Below are 16,509 nucleotides of genomic sequence, written 5' to 3' on the forward strand. Positions count from 1 at the left end.
ATTCTCAGCTGACTCGTCAAAAAGTGCACACCACCTTATTATTATCTGCAAGTGTGTGACTTTTACTTACGTGCACATGGCTGCAAATTGACTTTTAATTTATGTATTTTCTGCCTTGGGCATTTTAAAATATGGATGTATGGTGGTTAGAAGTGTAAATATCAATTAGAAACCTAAATATATTTATAATTATTAATTTGCAAACAAATAACTGGCGTCAGTGACGTCTTTGACATGAAGATCCCTGGAACTATGCTTCTAGCATTCTACCACAGGTCGAGAGGTGTAGTTGTAACTACACAACTTTACGGTAGTGGTTGCGAACGTTCGTTGCTATGGTTTTGGGAAACACTAACGTAGTGGAACGATGCATTGGACTATGTAAGTTCCAAATATGAATGTAATTCTGCGGCATAAAGCAGATGTATTTGTTTATTGTACAGAAAAATAAAAATGACATGTCAAGCAGTCAATTGACTACATTTCAGTCAAGAAGTAGGGCTGATTAATTTACGAAACCAAAACGTGGGTCATAGTTGTCTAAGCCTCTATTGCGTAGCCTGTTAAAAACGTCGCCAGATATTATTAAATCGGCAACAACATTGTTTTCTGCAGAAGCCTACCCAAGGCTACAGATTAATTCTGAACAGTTATTTCTCTACTGGCTCAATTATCACACCACTGTTTTGATTTGCGTAGTTGCGTTAACCCCAACACTGACAATAATGTAGACAGCAAATTTCGATTTCAATTTTCGTTACCACCGTGTAGTCAAGCCTTAAGCCATAGCCAAGTAGCCTAAATCAAGGTAATGTTTAATTATGCATGATTTATTTTGTTATTGAATTCGTAGGCTGGGATTACTCTCGGCAACAATTATGTTTAATGGTAGATCCTGCTTTTTCAGAAGGGACCGCAGGCAGAGCGATGTACAGTGGTAGAGCGACGCACAGTGGCTGAAAGTGGTACTAAAGCTTCACGCAGCTTCACGTTGCGTAATGCGCGAATGAAGTGGTCATTTGAAAGCGATGCCCACTGTACAGTCCAAAAGGCATGTTACTGATTTACAGCGCCCCCTAGAGGTCAAAGGTCACCAAATTTCTAGAGCGTCCTCCTGATGGGGTCATGAGTCCATATACCAAGTTTGGATTTGATGACTGCAAGGGTTGCTGAGATATGAACTCACTTCCTGTTTGGTGGCTTCGCCGCGAATTTTGATTGGCTGTTACGGGCGAATGGTAATACTTCCGAAGACAAAAAGTGATAACTTTTGTGAGGCTTGGTCTGAAGATGATCTGTGTAAAATTTAGTGGGAATCAGAGAAAGTATGTGACCCCTGATACATTTTAAGTGTTTTTGATGAAATCCAAAATCGGCGGAAAATGACGTCATAGGGTGCGTTGAACTCGGCTTGGTCCAAGGATTCCAACGATACCTGACTTTTGAAAATCGGACCTACGGGTCAAAAGTTACGTGAGTGAACACACTTCCAACTTTGGCCTGTTGGTGGCGCTAGAGGGTTCGAGTTGCCGACATGAAACTTGGTGACATGAATCATGGGACCGTCCCCAATTAGTGTGACAAATTTCCCAACTTTTTACCAGACGGTTCTATGGGCTGCCATTGACTTCCATTGCATATAATAATAATAATAGGAAAACGTAGAAACACAATGAGGTCCTCGCAGCTTCGCTGCTTGGCCCCCAATAATAATAGGAAAACGTAGAAACACAATGAGGTCCTCACAGCTTCGCTGCTTGGCCCCCAATAATTTAACTATTTAAACTATTCAACTAGATAAATAGATAGATAGATAGATACTTTATTGATCCCTAGGGGAAATTCAAGGAACTATTTAACTGGTCAGCCATTCCAACTGTCAGTTGTCATCAACTATGACTCCCGTCAACTGTTTCCTCTGCCCACAACTGTTTCCAAATAAAAGTTTATTTTGCATTTGATGTTAATATATGTTTTGCATTTTCACGCACTGTTAATTCCTCGGAATTACATTTTCTAGTTATTCTTCTAACCAAAATTTCTGCATCTAATTCAGCTTCAATCGTTTAACGTAGAAACTTTGTTCAAACTTTGTAACGTAGGTTTTAAAAAGGACACTTAAGCACTATATTTTAAGCAGTGTATCATGCTTTGGTCTTGCATTCAAAGCAAGTGAGAGCCTTATTTGTTGATCTCTTACTGCAGTATTTTACAGACCAACATGGAACTTGAATCCTCATTATTGATGCTTGAATCCACATTCTTGATTCTTGAAACCTTTGCAGATTTTCTCCAAAACAATGTATTTCTTGCTATGACCTCTTCCCTTAAAACTTGAGGTTCACATTCTGAAAATGTAAGTTATGATCCTTTTTAATTTGAACACCTTAGTACACATCTGCACTGACATATGATGGTGTGATGGTGATGGCTGAAGCCTTCCGGAACCTGCGCAGACAAAAAGTGGACATCTCTCGAAGGGGAAATGCTGGAGATTGTTTGGCCAATCCTGCAGCACCATGGAGCCAGGGCAGGGAGATGGAACGAACCCTGAAACAGGTTTGTTAGTCCATTGACAAAAAAGATAAGTAAAAAGTAAAATTAATCATTGTACGGGCAAGTTTCAGCATGCATTTTTGCACCAACACAGAACATTGTGCTGTACATAAAGGACAGTTTGCGTATGAATTCTAAGTTTATTACACTTTTTTCTAATTACATTCTAGGTCAGACTACAAGGATTAACAGGAAATGTGCAGTTTGACATTTATGGCCGCAGAGTTAATTACTCAATGGATGTCTTTGAACTAAAGAATAACGGTCCAAAAAGGGTAAGAAGCATCATTTATACATTAAATTACAATTTGTTTTGTTTTGTTGTTTGTAAGGGCATTTAGATGACACTCTTATCTAGGGCAACTTACAAAGAATCAGCTGTATCGTGTGTTGTGAGTCTATGTCTATTTGGATAAAAGTGTCAGCTAAATAACAGTCAACTTTAAATTAAATTTAAGTTGTATGTATGGTATGTGGTATGAAATTAAATATGTACCTTTTGTGATCAAAATGTGTACCTTTTGTAACATTCTTGAGAGCAATTGTTGTGGTACTTAAATGGAAAAAACCCCTATTGATTTCAGGTAAAACAAGCTCTTGAAGATTTGTGATGGAAAACATACTGTAGGATTTCACAAAGGCTCTATATTGCAAACAAATTTTATTTTGCATGCACTATCCCCAGTTATTATTTATTTTTATTAATGTGCTTGCTCAAGCGTAAGCAAGCACAATATTGTTCTTTTTAAGTTTTCTTTAGTAGTGTGATCGACGATCGGGGTCTCAAATCCCTTGCTTTGTAATCTCTGGCTTTATAGATGTCAGGAGAAGATTATAAGTTGTTTTATTGGCAAAGGGGGGCTTTGCAAATTATTAAATGGGGTGGCAATGATTATGGTACGGTTTCTTTCTTTTTGTTAAAAAGAATATTTGTGATGCGATCTGGGAAAACCCGTCGGATGTTGCGCTGGCACGTTTCGAGGAAATAGTAAAAATAGGCCAATTGTCATTTCTTTGGCAAAATTGGGTTTTAATTCAATTATTATTATACAACCCCAAATCAGAAAAAGTTGGGACGTTGTGTAAAATGTGAATAGAAACAGAATGTAATAGTGTGCAAATCTCTTAAACTCATATTTAGTTGCAAAAAGGACACAGACAACATATCATATTGTTGAAAATGAGTATTTGGACTATTTCATGGAAAATATATGTTCATTTTGAATATGATGCCAGCAAAATTTGTCAGAAAAAGTTGGGACAGGGAATGTTTACAACTGTGCTGCTTCACCTCTTCATTTAACACAATTCTGTAAATGTTTAGGAACTGAGGAAACCAGTTTCTAGAGTTGTAAGAATGAAATGTTGTCCTATTACTCCCCGATATAGGATTTCAGTTGCTCAACAGTATGGGGTATTCTTTATCATGTTTTCCATTCCATGACTCACCTAATTTGACAGGTCTGGACTGCAGACAGGCCATTTTAGCACCTGGACACTTTCTCTATGGAGAAATACTGTTTAAAGGTCCCCTGTGTAACGTTTTCAGTTAACAAAATCAACATTTCCCATACATAAATGTGGCCCCATTCATGTTTAATTACCACCACCAACAACTCAAAGCATACCTATTGGCTTAGAAATCCTCATTTACATTTACATAGCGCCGTGTCAACTCGCCGTGTACGTGCGCCATGTTAAAATACCAGTGGCCATATCTACATCAGAGTGACATGACACTGTCATAACCCTAACCCTAACTTGTCATGACAAAAACCGAATGACACTTCACAGAAGTAAGTGACAGAAGCGTTATGTCATAAACGTTTATGACTTGTTTAGCCTATAATGTTCATGTTATAGTGGGCATCGCTTTCAAATGACCACTTCATTCGTGCATTACGAGGCGTGAAGCTGCGGGAAGCTTTAGTACCACTTTCAGCCGCTGTGCGTCGCTCTGCCACTGTACATCGCTCTGCCTGCCGCCCTTTCTGAAAAAGCAGGATCTACCATTAAACATAATTGTTGCAGAGAGTAATCCCAGCCTACGAATTCAATAACAAAATGTAGTCAATTGACTGCTTGACATGTCATTTTTATTTGTCTGTACAATAAACAAATACATCTGCTTTATGCCGCAGAATTACATTCATATTTGGCTAACTTCTGCAGACGCGCAAAGACGATATGAGTCTGTTGCATTTCGTTAGATGTCCGAGTCACGCATAATGTTTGAAAACCACTGGCTCGTAATCACAATAATTTAACACACGACAGTTTGATACTTCATCATGTTCCCATGCCTACATTTTGGTGAGTAGCATAGAGATCGTTAAAACAATAAAGTATGGCTCTCCGTTTGGGACATCGAAAACTTATATTTTTAATAGGGTAGACTACCGTCGGAGAGGCTGACTTGCAAAGGCCTCGGGATAACACGTTATCTCCACTATCATCAGTCAATGCCCCCTTGATCAAAGTGGGGAATGAAAGAAAAAGTTTGAGAACCACTGCCTTAACAAGTTACCTGCAGTCCAGAACACACAGAATATTGCAACAGAAAGTTGCCTTTATAATCAACTACTATTTGTTCCAACAGCATTCAAACAAAGCCTCTATAAAAGTGAAAAAAAAAATATTCCATAAGAAGTAAAATAAAATACTGTTACTGTAACTGTATCCCAAGCTTCAGCTCCCCACGTCTGTGACAGGCAGACGTGACACCACTAAATTCTCAGCTTGTTTATAGCCTACCCCACACTGAACGCGTAAGACCGCTAGCTAGGCCCATCACTGTGGGGTGCGGTAGCCTACTCTCTGGGATTTAAGTCAAGCAATACAACCATACAAATGTTTCAAAATGAGTAATTTCGGCTTTGTCTGAACTGGCCATTGTAGGCTACGTAAAAAATAAACAAGTGGGCCTAGGCCTATCCCCTATCCAATGATATCGGCAAATGTTTGTTTTCCAAAGTAAGAATTTCACTTCACCATGCACCTTCAACAATGAATAGCTCATTACACTTATGTTACTGTTGAACGTAGGCCTAACTGGTATCATTACAAACATTATTCTGTGTCCTAAAAACTGGCATTTTATGGCATTGTGTCATGTAGCCTAAGGTCGTTGCAAAATCTAGAGAAATGTGTGAGGTGGTCAACATTGGGTTAGACACCAGGGGCCATATTCACAAAGCCTTTTATCTTACCACTAGGAGTAGGCTACTCCTAAATAGCAATAAAAGATTTTAGCTAGGAGTTTCTCTTATTAAGTTATTCACAAAGCCTTTCAGACCTAGCCTAGGCTACTCTTAGTAAGGAAAAATGACAACTCCTGAACAGATTCTGGAGCTGAGCGCTCTAGAATCTTTGACTAAGAGTGAGTGAGTCTTCGTTTCTATGGATGACGTTATTACTCATGCACGAGCTTGACTGAAGTGACCACCTTGATTGGCTGATGATTGTAACGCGGGAATGATTCCAAACACCTCCCTTACGATGAGTGGCAGGTGACAGGTGTGTTGCCCCCTGCAGGTAACCCCCAGAACCTAGTCAACGTCAGCCGTTTCTCAGACGTAACCCCAGGCCTAGGCAGTTAAGACCCACGATACCCCCTTGAGGTTATTGTAGATAGCAGGGACCTACTGTCGAGCGAAGTCGCACGTCTTCCCTCTGCGGCGCAGATAACCTATTACTCCTATTTTAAATATCCCCCTTGGAAGTTGATCAGGCTTCCGTGGTGGATTTATTGAGATGTTTATGAAATAAGGAGCGACTACGCCTAGGTCTCGAACAGTTGGCTAACGTGCGAAGATGTTTGACCCTAGAATTTATCTAGAGACACAGGTTATAGGCTACTTCTTGCTCAGGTTTTATAAGGATGGAGATTTTGTTACCGTCCAGCAGTACTCAAGTCCAACTAACCCAAGTCTTAGACAGAGCAGATGAATAACCACAGAAGAAACCAGTTATCTTACCCTCCTGCTGGAATTCGTAGAAAAACCAAGAAAAGACAAAAATACTGCTTGAAGAATTGGATGCCAAGGTTAAATGAGCTCTTTACTTTTCAGCACTTTGGGGATGTTAACAAAATGCGGCGTAATATCCACTTGCAGGTTACAATGTTATAGAAAATATAAAAAGAGTAAATCCACAAAAGAGAGTACAGTAAAAATAGTAATCCACAGATGGAGAAGAGAATACAATAGTAAATCCACAAACGGAGAAAAAGGGTATATAAGAAAAAAGAGTAAGTCCTCAAAAAGGGAAAAAATCCGCTGATTATCGTTCTGCAGTCTCTCACTGTCGGAGTAGCAGTGCGATCCCGGCAACAGGTGGTGCGGAGTTACGGTCCGCGGCTTCAGCCTGGCACAAAGTTCCAACACTTGGCTTCTCAACGAAGTACGGACAACGAATCCTAACAATCAAGTGTAACAGCAAAAAGCACGTAGCAGTAGAAGAAAAGAGAAGAAGCAGCCCCAATCGTTTAGTTCGGCCCCTATTTATACTAGGTGGGCTTGACCTCCCCCACACATTCTGAGACAAATCAATCCTATTTTCCCACGACAGTTTAGAACCTTCTAGAAGTTCCCACGATGGCTGGGAATATTCTCATGTTAGCTGGGAATATTCTCACGGTAGCTGGGAAAATTCTCACGATAGCTAATACATTCTAGAAGTCACTGATCTTAACCAACAATTTAAGATGACATGCATTAACATACTTCTCCGGGTTACATTTCGGAGATGATACAACATTACATTCAGGTTTACAGATAGTTTCCAGAGGTTATACAAACAGTTTACAGTCAACGGCAATTATAACCATGTGACACATTACATTTAGCAACATACACTTTTACAGTCATCAAGAGAGATCGGTTACATTCTTACAGGTTACAAACACTTATGGCATTAACTCTTCACACAATGCAATCTGAATACATTCATTTAAACAGTTTAAGGCACTTTATCCATTTCACAGTTTGAGACATACAATTCTTTACATGCATAATTCCCTAGACTTTACAAGGTCAGGCTACTAAAATACTTGTAATGATACATTTCATTCATCGCACTTTATTATTTATTATGAGGTCATTGTTTGCAGTTATGGTTCATTTTACATTCTTTTATTCACATTCAATAATCATCAACTATTTCTGAGGTCAGGGTGATCTGGTTTAGTAATCCTGCACATTGTTCAACATCTGCTTCAACACATTCATTCACTTCCACGCTTTCAGGTGAACTCGTGAAATTCAAGAGTAGGTTGCAAGGTCATTGGTTTAACATTACGATTCAATTCCTGGTCAGTTTCTTTCCTAATTTGTCTAATCATATTTTCTAGATCAGAGAGATTACCTTGATAGCTAGCGCTGAATCTAGCCTTTCTTCGCCTTGTAAGGCGTATTGATTTTGTGCTATCGCTATACGCCATACGGTTGGTGTTCTGGCAACACGTCACAGGTCTGAGAATGCGTGCGCTACACAAGGACGGAAGATGATAAATAACTGAATAAAAAGGCCTAGCCTAAATGAATCAAGAGTAAGGCCAAACAAATAGCCTAGTAGCCTAATGAAACATATGGATTAACGTAGTATCTTTGTAACATTATTAAATTAGCCTAATCTGTTACTATGCCTATGCCTACGTTTGCAAAAGAGAACATTTTAATTTGATTCACGATAATGTTACATTTAATTTACATGTTGACAATGAGTAGCCTAGTTTTGGTTGTTGTTGGTGGCGTTATTGCATGTTAGTTTTGCCTACAATGCAAAATTCTTCCTCACGATTGCAAGCTCCTGTAGCCGCATAGGATTTCAAAACAGGCGAAATGCCGCAAAACCGGTTTGTGAATGGGACTGTGAGTTAGGAGTCATCTCGACTTCTTTTAAGCTGTCACAGCTGGTGGGAAGGTGTGATTTGTTGGGGGCAGGGCAGCGTCGGCGCCAGAGAGCAACTGGTGGGGGGGCTATGAGCACTGACAAGGGGGGCACCTCACCTCACTTTTATTTGTTATTTTGCCATATAATAAAGAGCATCCTTCGAGCATTTTGGATCAATATGATCAAGGGGGGAAATAGTGCAAGAACATAGCGGTCATAGCCGTTAAATAAACTAGCACACAACGTTTAGAATAATAGAATTTTAATAGTATAGCGTTGCATAGGCTACAATACAAGTAAATAGGCTATAACAGACTCACCACTAACAAGCTTAGGCTATAGGCTTCACTGTGTCTTTCCATTCATTTCGAAATGTTCTTGTAAGATCCTGCTCAAAAGCAAATTACACATACTGATAATATCACAACATTGCACATAGGCTATGTGATCCCTCAAAATGTTCTTTAAAGTAGCCTACAGAACAAATTCTAACACATTTACGAAGTGGTAAATGCACCAACTGTGATGGAAAGTTTAAGAGCAAACAGGACACTCGGCATGACTTAGTATTTTGTGCTGCTCTGACAGTCCACTTTTATTGCCACTTTTAAGTCTACTGTTTTTGAGTTTGGAGAAGTATTTGCAGCGACAGGCTATAGCCTACGAATGCCGACTCCACATCGGCATTTCCCAGCCAGGTCCATGATAGGCTTTTTGTCACTGCTTCCAAAAATGTCTCCCTCTGGATAAAGCAGGTTAAGACCCGTGCTGTGTTGCGCTCACTAAAAGGTGATTCTTAAAGTAGGCCTAGCCTACATGATCCAAAGCACTATCTCCGTTGCTCGAGTTTATCATTAGCACTGGACAATATCGGAAAATATAGGAAATGCGACATGTCAGTTTGGCCCTTTATGGTTTCTGCAAATTAGATTAACAGATCATGCATTCAGCTTGGGCCATCCTGCGGTCATACGAAAAACCTTGTATTTTCCATTATATTCCCAGATCTATCTTGAGACCTTTTACTGGATTTCTTATGCAGCAGTGTCTAAAAACCCTACTGATCGAGATTTATGCTCATTTGGCGTTGCAGGAGTCGTGGTAAATATATCGGTGGCACTCATTGCAACGGTGTCCGAGTGTGCAGAATCCCTTTTCATCGCGCAGTTTGCATCACGCAGTTTGCGCACATAATCAACAGTAGCATAGTTGACACATGTCATGTTTCATTTTGAGTAGGCTAAGTGTTCAACATCAGTGTTCAATATGGATTTAATTTCAATCATGCATAATAATATTTAGATTTTTTTATGTGAGGGAGAGAACTCAGTTGGGGGGGCACACTGGCCTGTTTGGACGGGCCTGGCCCCCTATGGCCCGCCCTTGACGCCGACACTGGGGCGAGTCATGTCACTCTTATGTAGATACCTTCAAGTAAAGTGTAACCCATTACATAGGTCATTGAAAGTGCTTGAATTTGTAGTAAAGATCAAAATTGTTTTGAACAAGAACAAAATGACCAGGCAAAAATTATTAGTTTCCTGATATTTTATCGTCAATCGTAGTGCCGTGCGGAATCAGCATGGGGGCAGTGAAGTGGGTGCATGATGGGCTAAATGTAGCTGGATTGTGTTTTTTCTAATATTCAAACAATGATAGTTTTCTGTCTTAACCCATTCGCACCTGATGCTGCATGACACAACATTCTATCTCCCGCCTGTTGCTGCATAGCGCAACATTGAATCTCCCGCTGCTTGCTGCGTAGCGCAGCATGCTTTTTATTTCATGTTTCTAGGTGCTACAGAGGCTTAGATATTACATTTTGGTAGACTTTGACAATTTTTAGTATTTTTTCAGAAAACCCTCAGGAAATAAGGTTATTTAGTCTAGAATGCCATAGGATTCTATAGGCGTTTTTAGTAGGCATTTTAGGAGTAAATGGGTTAAACATAGGGTTAAACACACACTCAGCACACAGTGAACACACAGTTAGGTGAAGCACACACTAATCCAGTGAGCACGGCGCAGTGAGCTGCCTGCAACAACAGCGGCGCTCGGGGAGCAGTGAGGGGTTAGGTGCCTTGCTCAAGGGCACTTCAGCCGTGGCCTACCTGTCAGGGTTCGAACCGGCAACCGTCCGGTTACAAGTCCGAAGCGCTAACCAGTAGGCCATGGCTGCCCCATGCTAACGACATTTTGCAAAACAAAAAAAAATTCCCTTTATTTCTACATTTTGTTAACAGGACACAGTTATTAACAGGACAACATTTTTTTTTTTTATTGCAGATTGGTTATTGGAATGATGCAGACAAGTTGGTTCTGATCCAGGACCAAACTCTTCTTTCAAATGACACCTCTGGTATGAACAGGACTGTCATTGTGACTACTATTATGGTAAGACATTTCATAAGACAGAATGGATGTGTTTCAATTATTTAAAATGTCCACCATACAACAGATTTTCTTTGCTTTTAGTTTTTTTTAGTTTAGTTTAGATTTATTTTAGTTTGCTTAGTATATGGCAGCCTTTCTCAAACTTCTTTGACTGGTCATGGCAGACTTTTGGGTCACAGGACCCACCAACACGCCGGCCTCCCACAACAGTCTCTGAAGCGCTAGAGAGGGTGGGTACAGATGAAGTCTGCACTCTTCAACAAATGTGTTGAAAATAACACAACAGAACTCAATATCACAACCCAAAACAGTATAGGCTGCACACAACATCATAATAATAGCTCAATTGAACATGTATTTCATACTTAGCATTAGGGCTGAAACGATTACTCGAATAATTTGATCACAAAAAATCTCAGGGCTTCATTTCATTCCTATCACGGCCTGCTCAGCTCAGGGATTATTGTTTCACACAGACTGTTATTACTGACGCATACATCACTTTCAGAATTAAGTTGGTGCGATGATGGAGAGCCAAGAAACTGTCCGTAAAATGCAGAGAATGTTGAAAGTTTTGGGATCATTTCAAACTTAGAAAAGAAGACAAGGTGCAATGTGTCCACTGTAAAGCAGAACTGGTGTACCACAACAGCACGTCAACAATGATTCAACATCTGAGCTGAAGGATGCAGTTGTTAACACCAGCTCACCAAGCGTAGCCGACACAAGGCAATGGAAACATTGATGTAAATTGATAGATGTAAACATAGATGATTTAATGTATTAGCTAGTTAGAACATACAATATTTGTAGCGGCTATAACTTAATATCGTGAGTCGATATGATGTTAAGTTGTGATAACTTTAAGTAGTAGACAAATTAATGTAAAATTGCAAGTGAGCAATACACCAAAAAACTCATCACACACACGCTCTGGTCGTCTCTCTCTCTTGCGCGGGGTGTGACAAACACACACACACACTCCCGGTGTTAGGCTACCTCACTAAATAAGCCTACCCCAGACATAATTATTATAGCCCTTACAAGAAATATAACTGCATTACTTCAAGTGTCAAAACGGCAGTATCAGAGCGGTAGTTTTGATGGAAATATTTGCAGTTCTTATGCAGGAAATGCAGTATTTTGGACGTGAAAATACTACTCTACTGCACTGTGCTGTAGTATAACTGCACTGTACTTTGAAAAAACTGCAGTATAACTGCAGTTATTTCTTGTAAGGGAGGTTATTTGGTAATAATGGTAAATGCTGCAGATGCACCAATCTACTTAATTATTCTAAGAAAGCATTTCACAAGACGGACATGTTTCGGCCAATGGCGTCTTCAGCGTCTTACCAAGGAGACAAAGTGTTACTTAAGCAGGTAAGATGTGGCGTCAGCTAAGAGACCTTTATAAGACCTTTCTTACCTATTTTTATATATCTATCTAGCTCAGTTAAGCTGTGAGAAATGCAGCTTCAAAATTGGTGCAGTGAGCAGGAATTGAACCCCGGTCTCCTGCATTGTACAGTGATCTGCTACTTACTGAGCTACATCCCAGCTTTGGTGAAATTGTTCATGTTGATTCTATATTCCGATAATGATCTATATCATACCAGTTATGCTTTTTACAAATATGTTTCTGATGGAAAAGTGGTGTTAAATTTCCATAATCTTTGTTCAGTGAATGCATAACAGTCAGTTTGTCAGCAGTCTAAAGATATTATGCCAGCTTTGTATATAGTTTGGTTACATAGCAACCGAGGCTTAAAGACAACAAGCGGGTGCGTTCAAAGTGACAAACATAGGCGAACGTCCGCGATCGATTTGAAACATGTTTCAGTTTGCCTTCAGTTTTCCATGAATGTCTGCGATCGGCGGAAATACCTGCCAGCTGTTTTTTATCTCTAAAGTCTATCTAACTTAGGTTCCACACCAGATTCATTGCACTGCCAATCTTGAAATAACAAGAAACTATTAATGGCGGCAATGGAGAAAGTGTTTTCCACCATTTCTGTGTTTTTTGGAGTACACAATATGTACTTATCATTTGGTCTGACCAATCAAGGCAACACCCACACCAGCCCCCACCCCACCCCAGTTTTACAGTTAATCCTACATGTTCCACATTTATAATACAGAAATGTCGATCTGAGAACAGCTTTAAGCAGCTAATGCAATTAAGGCACCATCAATGGTTTCCTGACCATTGGACAGGGTAATGGACTTTTCCATGATATTCAACATGTTTGAGATGCACCTGTACAGTACATTCATGAAATCTTGATCTGTTGCAATAGGCAGCGCCAGAGTTATCCAGGGATAATCATCTGCCTCACTTCTGATTAGGTAGTCTTCAATGTATGTATCATATCTGTAGTTGTGGTTCTTGATTTCTGAGTCAGCCCAGTGACCTTCAAAGGTTTCCAGAATACTGTAGTGTATTGTAGTAGAATAATGTTATATCAGTAATTAAGTTTCCATATAATGTTTCTAGATTTACTGTTTATGTTGTTATGCTATTCTAACTTTTTACTATGTGTTAAACAGAAGTGTCTTAATCAGGATACCATTGTTACACTTTTTTTAATCTGGTCATTTTAGGAGGGTCCATATGTTATGCTGAAGAAGAATTGGGAGTTGTATGAAGGTAACGACCGGTATGAGGGGTACTGTGTGGACTTGGCCTCTGAAATTGCCAAACATATTGGCATAAAGTACCAGATTTCCATAGTACCTGATGGGAAGTATGGTGCCAGGGATCCAGAGACAAAGATCTGGAATGGAATGGTTGGGGAGCTGGTGTATGGGGTAAGCTACAACATAAGATATTTATTCCTTAACAGAGAACCATAAATAGTAATACAGTCATGCCTTAAACTATGCAATCATGTCTAAAACCCACAAACTGGGTTTACATTCAGCCTTTTCGCATTTGTTAAGCACATTCATTAAAATTCAATTAAAGACTATGTTATGTGTGTATTTCCATACACTGTGACATGCAACATAAAAATGGACATTCTAAAACTGATAGTTCCGGTCCTTGATTGTGATTGGCTGAATCGCGTTCGATGCCGTTGTAAAATCCAGCACAAACATACCCCTTGACCGCATTCCGTTCTATATTACTGCGCGACGAATTGTAACAAAAAAACGTTACAACGGAGCAGTCGGCTACAATATGGCAGAGTTTGTCGTAAACTTTGATGTCCTGGGTGGGCTTAGTCTGGAGGAGTGGTGGAAAGAGCAGGACAGGATGGAGGAAGAGAGCAACTTAATGCACGCTGAAATAAGCGAGAACGAAATTGAGGAGTTGGAAAAATCCAGGAATGAAATCGGCACCGTTAAAATGACACTGTGGTCTGTCCGCTGTTTCCTGTCTTGGTGTGCCGAGAAAAAAATATCTATAGATTTCTCATCAGTCAGCAAAGCTGATCTTAATCAGGCTCTGCGGCAATTGTACGCAACTGTAAAAAACGGAAAAGGTAAGCCCTATGGTTTGAGCAGCTATACTGGCCTACGTGCAGGGCTTAACCGGCATATCAACGACCCACCCATCAGTAAATCCTGGTGTCTACTGAAAGATCCATCACCAGTTCATCACCAGCAACCACGTATTTCTTGGGGTGGTAAAAAAACTCCAGACAAAGCAACCCACCACCAAGCCTTATCTGAGACTGACTTCAACAAAATCAGACATTCTCAGGCTTTGTCTCCTAACACACCCGAAGGACTGGTTAAGAAGGTATGGTTTGATGTGCAGCTGCATATGGGACGCAGAGCTAAAGAGGGCAACCGCCAACTGAAATCAGATTCCTTTGCCATCCGTGTTGATGAAAACGGTCTGAAATATGCGACCCTTTCCTTTAACAAGGCCACAAAAAACCATAAAGATGGCAGCGAGCGAAACAAGGAGCGACTGCGGGGCTTTATGTTTGAGCAGCCGGGGAACCCCCTGTGCCCTGTTGCTTTGCTGGAGAAGTACGTGTCCTTGCTGCCTCCCAACCCACCGGCCTTTTATCTGCATCCAAAGCGGACAAACTACGCAGGTGATCAAGTCTAGTAAGTTATGTTTCATTTTGCAACATTGCACAATTTGCTATATAATAATAATAATAATAATAATTGCAATAGGCCTATAACCACTATATTTTTTTCTTGTCTAGGTATACCAGGGAGCCCATGGGGGTGAATTTCCTGGGCTCCATGCTACCACGGATTTGCAAAGCAGCCGGCACAGCAAACATTTACACAAATCACTGCCTGCTAAGTACAGTTGTACAAAAACTGTCTGATGCTGGCCTAGAGGCGAGGGAAATAGTGGGTTAGTGGGGTTAGGGTTAGTGACGGGACACATCTGAATCGTCCCTTCAGTCATACTGGTGCCCTAACTACGCAGATAGAAGAAGTTAGAGCAGCATCCTTGCTGGGACAGAGCAAAAACGCAGCTATCCTCAGACCTCAAACACCCTCGTGCCAGCAAAAAAGAGTGCAAACGTGGTTGAACACTATTTCAGTAATTGTACAATTAATGGTGACATCCAGATAAATGTCAATAAGCAATCAATGTTGGTTGTGGGCAGTGTTGTGCTGCGCTGTCTGTGTTACAGCGTCTCAACCTTGCCTGGCAACAATCCTAATGAGGAACTACATAGTTTAGCGGAAGAACGATTGTTCATTAATAAATTACTTTATTTCTTAATGTTGTGTCTTTACTTTATGAAACTTTGCTAGGTATTTAAATGAACAGTTTTAGAAAAGCAGTAAGCCACTCCGCTAGCGCTTCGTGCCTAACAACACCCCTTAGCTGTTGTAGAATCCTTTCTGGTTCCGGCGAGGACGAGAGTGGCAGCATGTTGAGGTAGCTCTGTGTCTTTGTGTTTTATTTTACCGTCTTTTGTTTACTTTTTACTTCGCAACTTTTTTGGATTACGCAATTTGAGGAGTGTTTTTATTCTATCCTATGGATATGGATCTATTACAATGCTCCAGCGGCAGCAAACTTGCGTACACAAGGAATCAGCTGCTTGCACTACGACGGAATGCTAGTAGTGTTCACATAAACATCCCGGAGGAGCTGTGGTGCTTTCGGGGGTGCAGAGCGGGAGTTAAAGTGAGGACTAGGCGTCGGGAGAAGAAGTGGAAACACAAGCCCTCAGTTCCTTCAGTGGTTATGGGAAACGTGAACAACAAGACTGACGAATTGGCTGCCCTGGTAAGAAATCAGAAGTTGTACAGGGATTGTAGTTTGTTATGCTTTACGGAGACGTGGCTAACAAGCCATTTCCCCCCAGCGAACGTTGAGCTGCCCGGCTTCAGTGTAGCTCGTTTGGACAAAGACTATAAACTTTCTGGCAAAAAGAAGGGAGGTGGACTGGTGCTATACATAAACAACAGATGGTGCAATCCCAGACATGTTACAGTGAAGGAGACTGTATGCTGTAAGGATGTGGAGCTACTAGCGGTCAGTCTACGACCATACTACATGCCGAGGGAGTTCTCGCACGCCATTGTTGTCTGTGTTTAAGCTCCGCCACAGGCCCTCCTGGACACAGCGTGTGATGTCATTCACTCTACAGTCGCAAGGCTCCAAACTCAACACAGTGATGCCTTCTTTGCGATCTCTGGTGACTTCAACCACATTACACTGGATTCCACCCTCACA

At 40.6% G+C, this 16,509-nt stretch overlaps 1 protein-coding gene across 6 annotated transcripts in view; it reads left to right on the top strand.

Annotated features, from left to right (window-relative positions):
• Nucleotides 1-16,509, top strand: part of LOC121708557 (glutamate receptor 4-like) — a 169,391-nt gene that overhangs the window by 99,969 nt on the left and 52,913 nt on the right. For all 6 annotated transcript variants that reach the window (XR_006031699.1, XM_042091293.1, XM_042091297.1 and 3 more), the window contains 4 exons: nt 2,392-2,559; nt 2,727-2,831; nt 10,735-10,842; nt 13,446-13,652. Coding sequence is in view for 5 of the 6 variants with exons in the window: in XM_042091293.1 (XP_041947227.1) it covers nt 2,392-2,559; nt 2,727-2,831; nt 10,735-10,842; nt 13,446-13,652 (588 nt within the window). In the remaining variant the exon portion in view is untranslated. The remainder of the gene's footprint in view (nt 1-2,391; nt 2,560-2,726; nt 2,832-10,734; nt 10,843-13,445; nt 13,653-16,509) is intronic.

The sequence above is a fragment of the Alosa sapidissima genome, chromosome 5 (assembly GCF_018492685.1).
Source record: "Alosa sapidissima isolate fAloSap1 chromosome 5, fAloSap1.pri, whole genome shotgun sequence".
NCBI classification, from domain to species: domain Eukaryota; kingdom Metazoa; phylum Chordata; class Actinopteri; order Clupeiformes; family Clupeidae; genus Alosa; species Alosa sapidissima.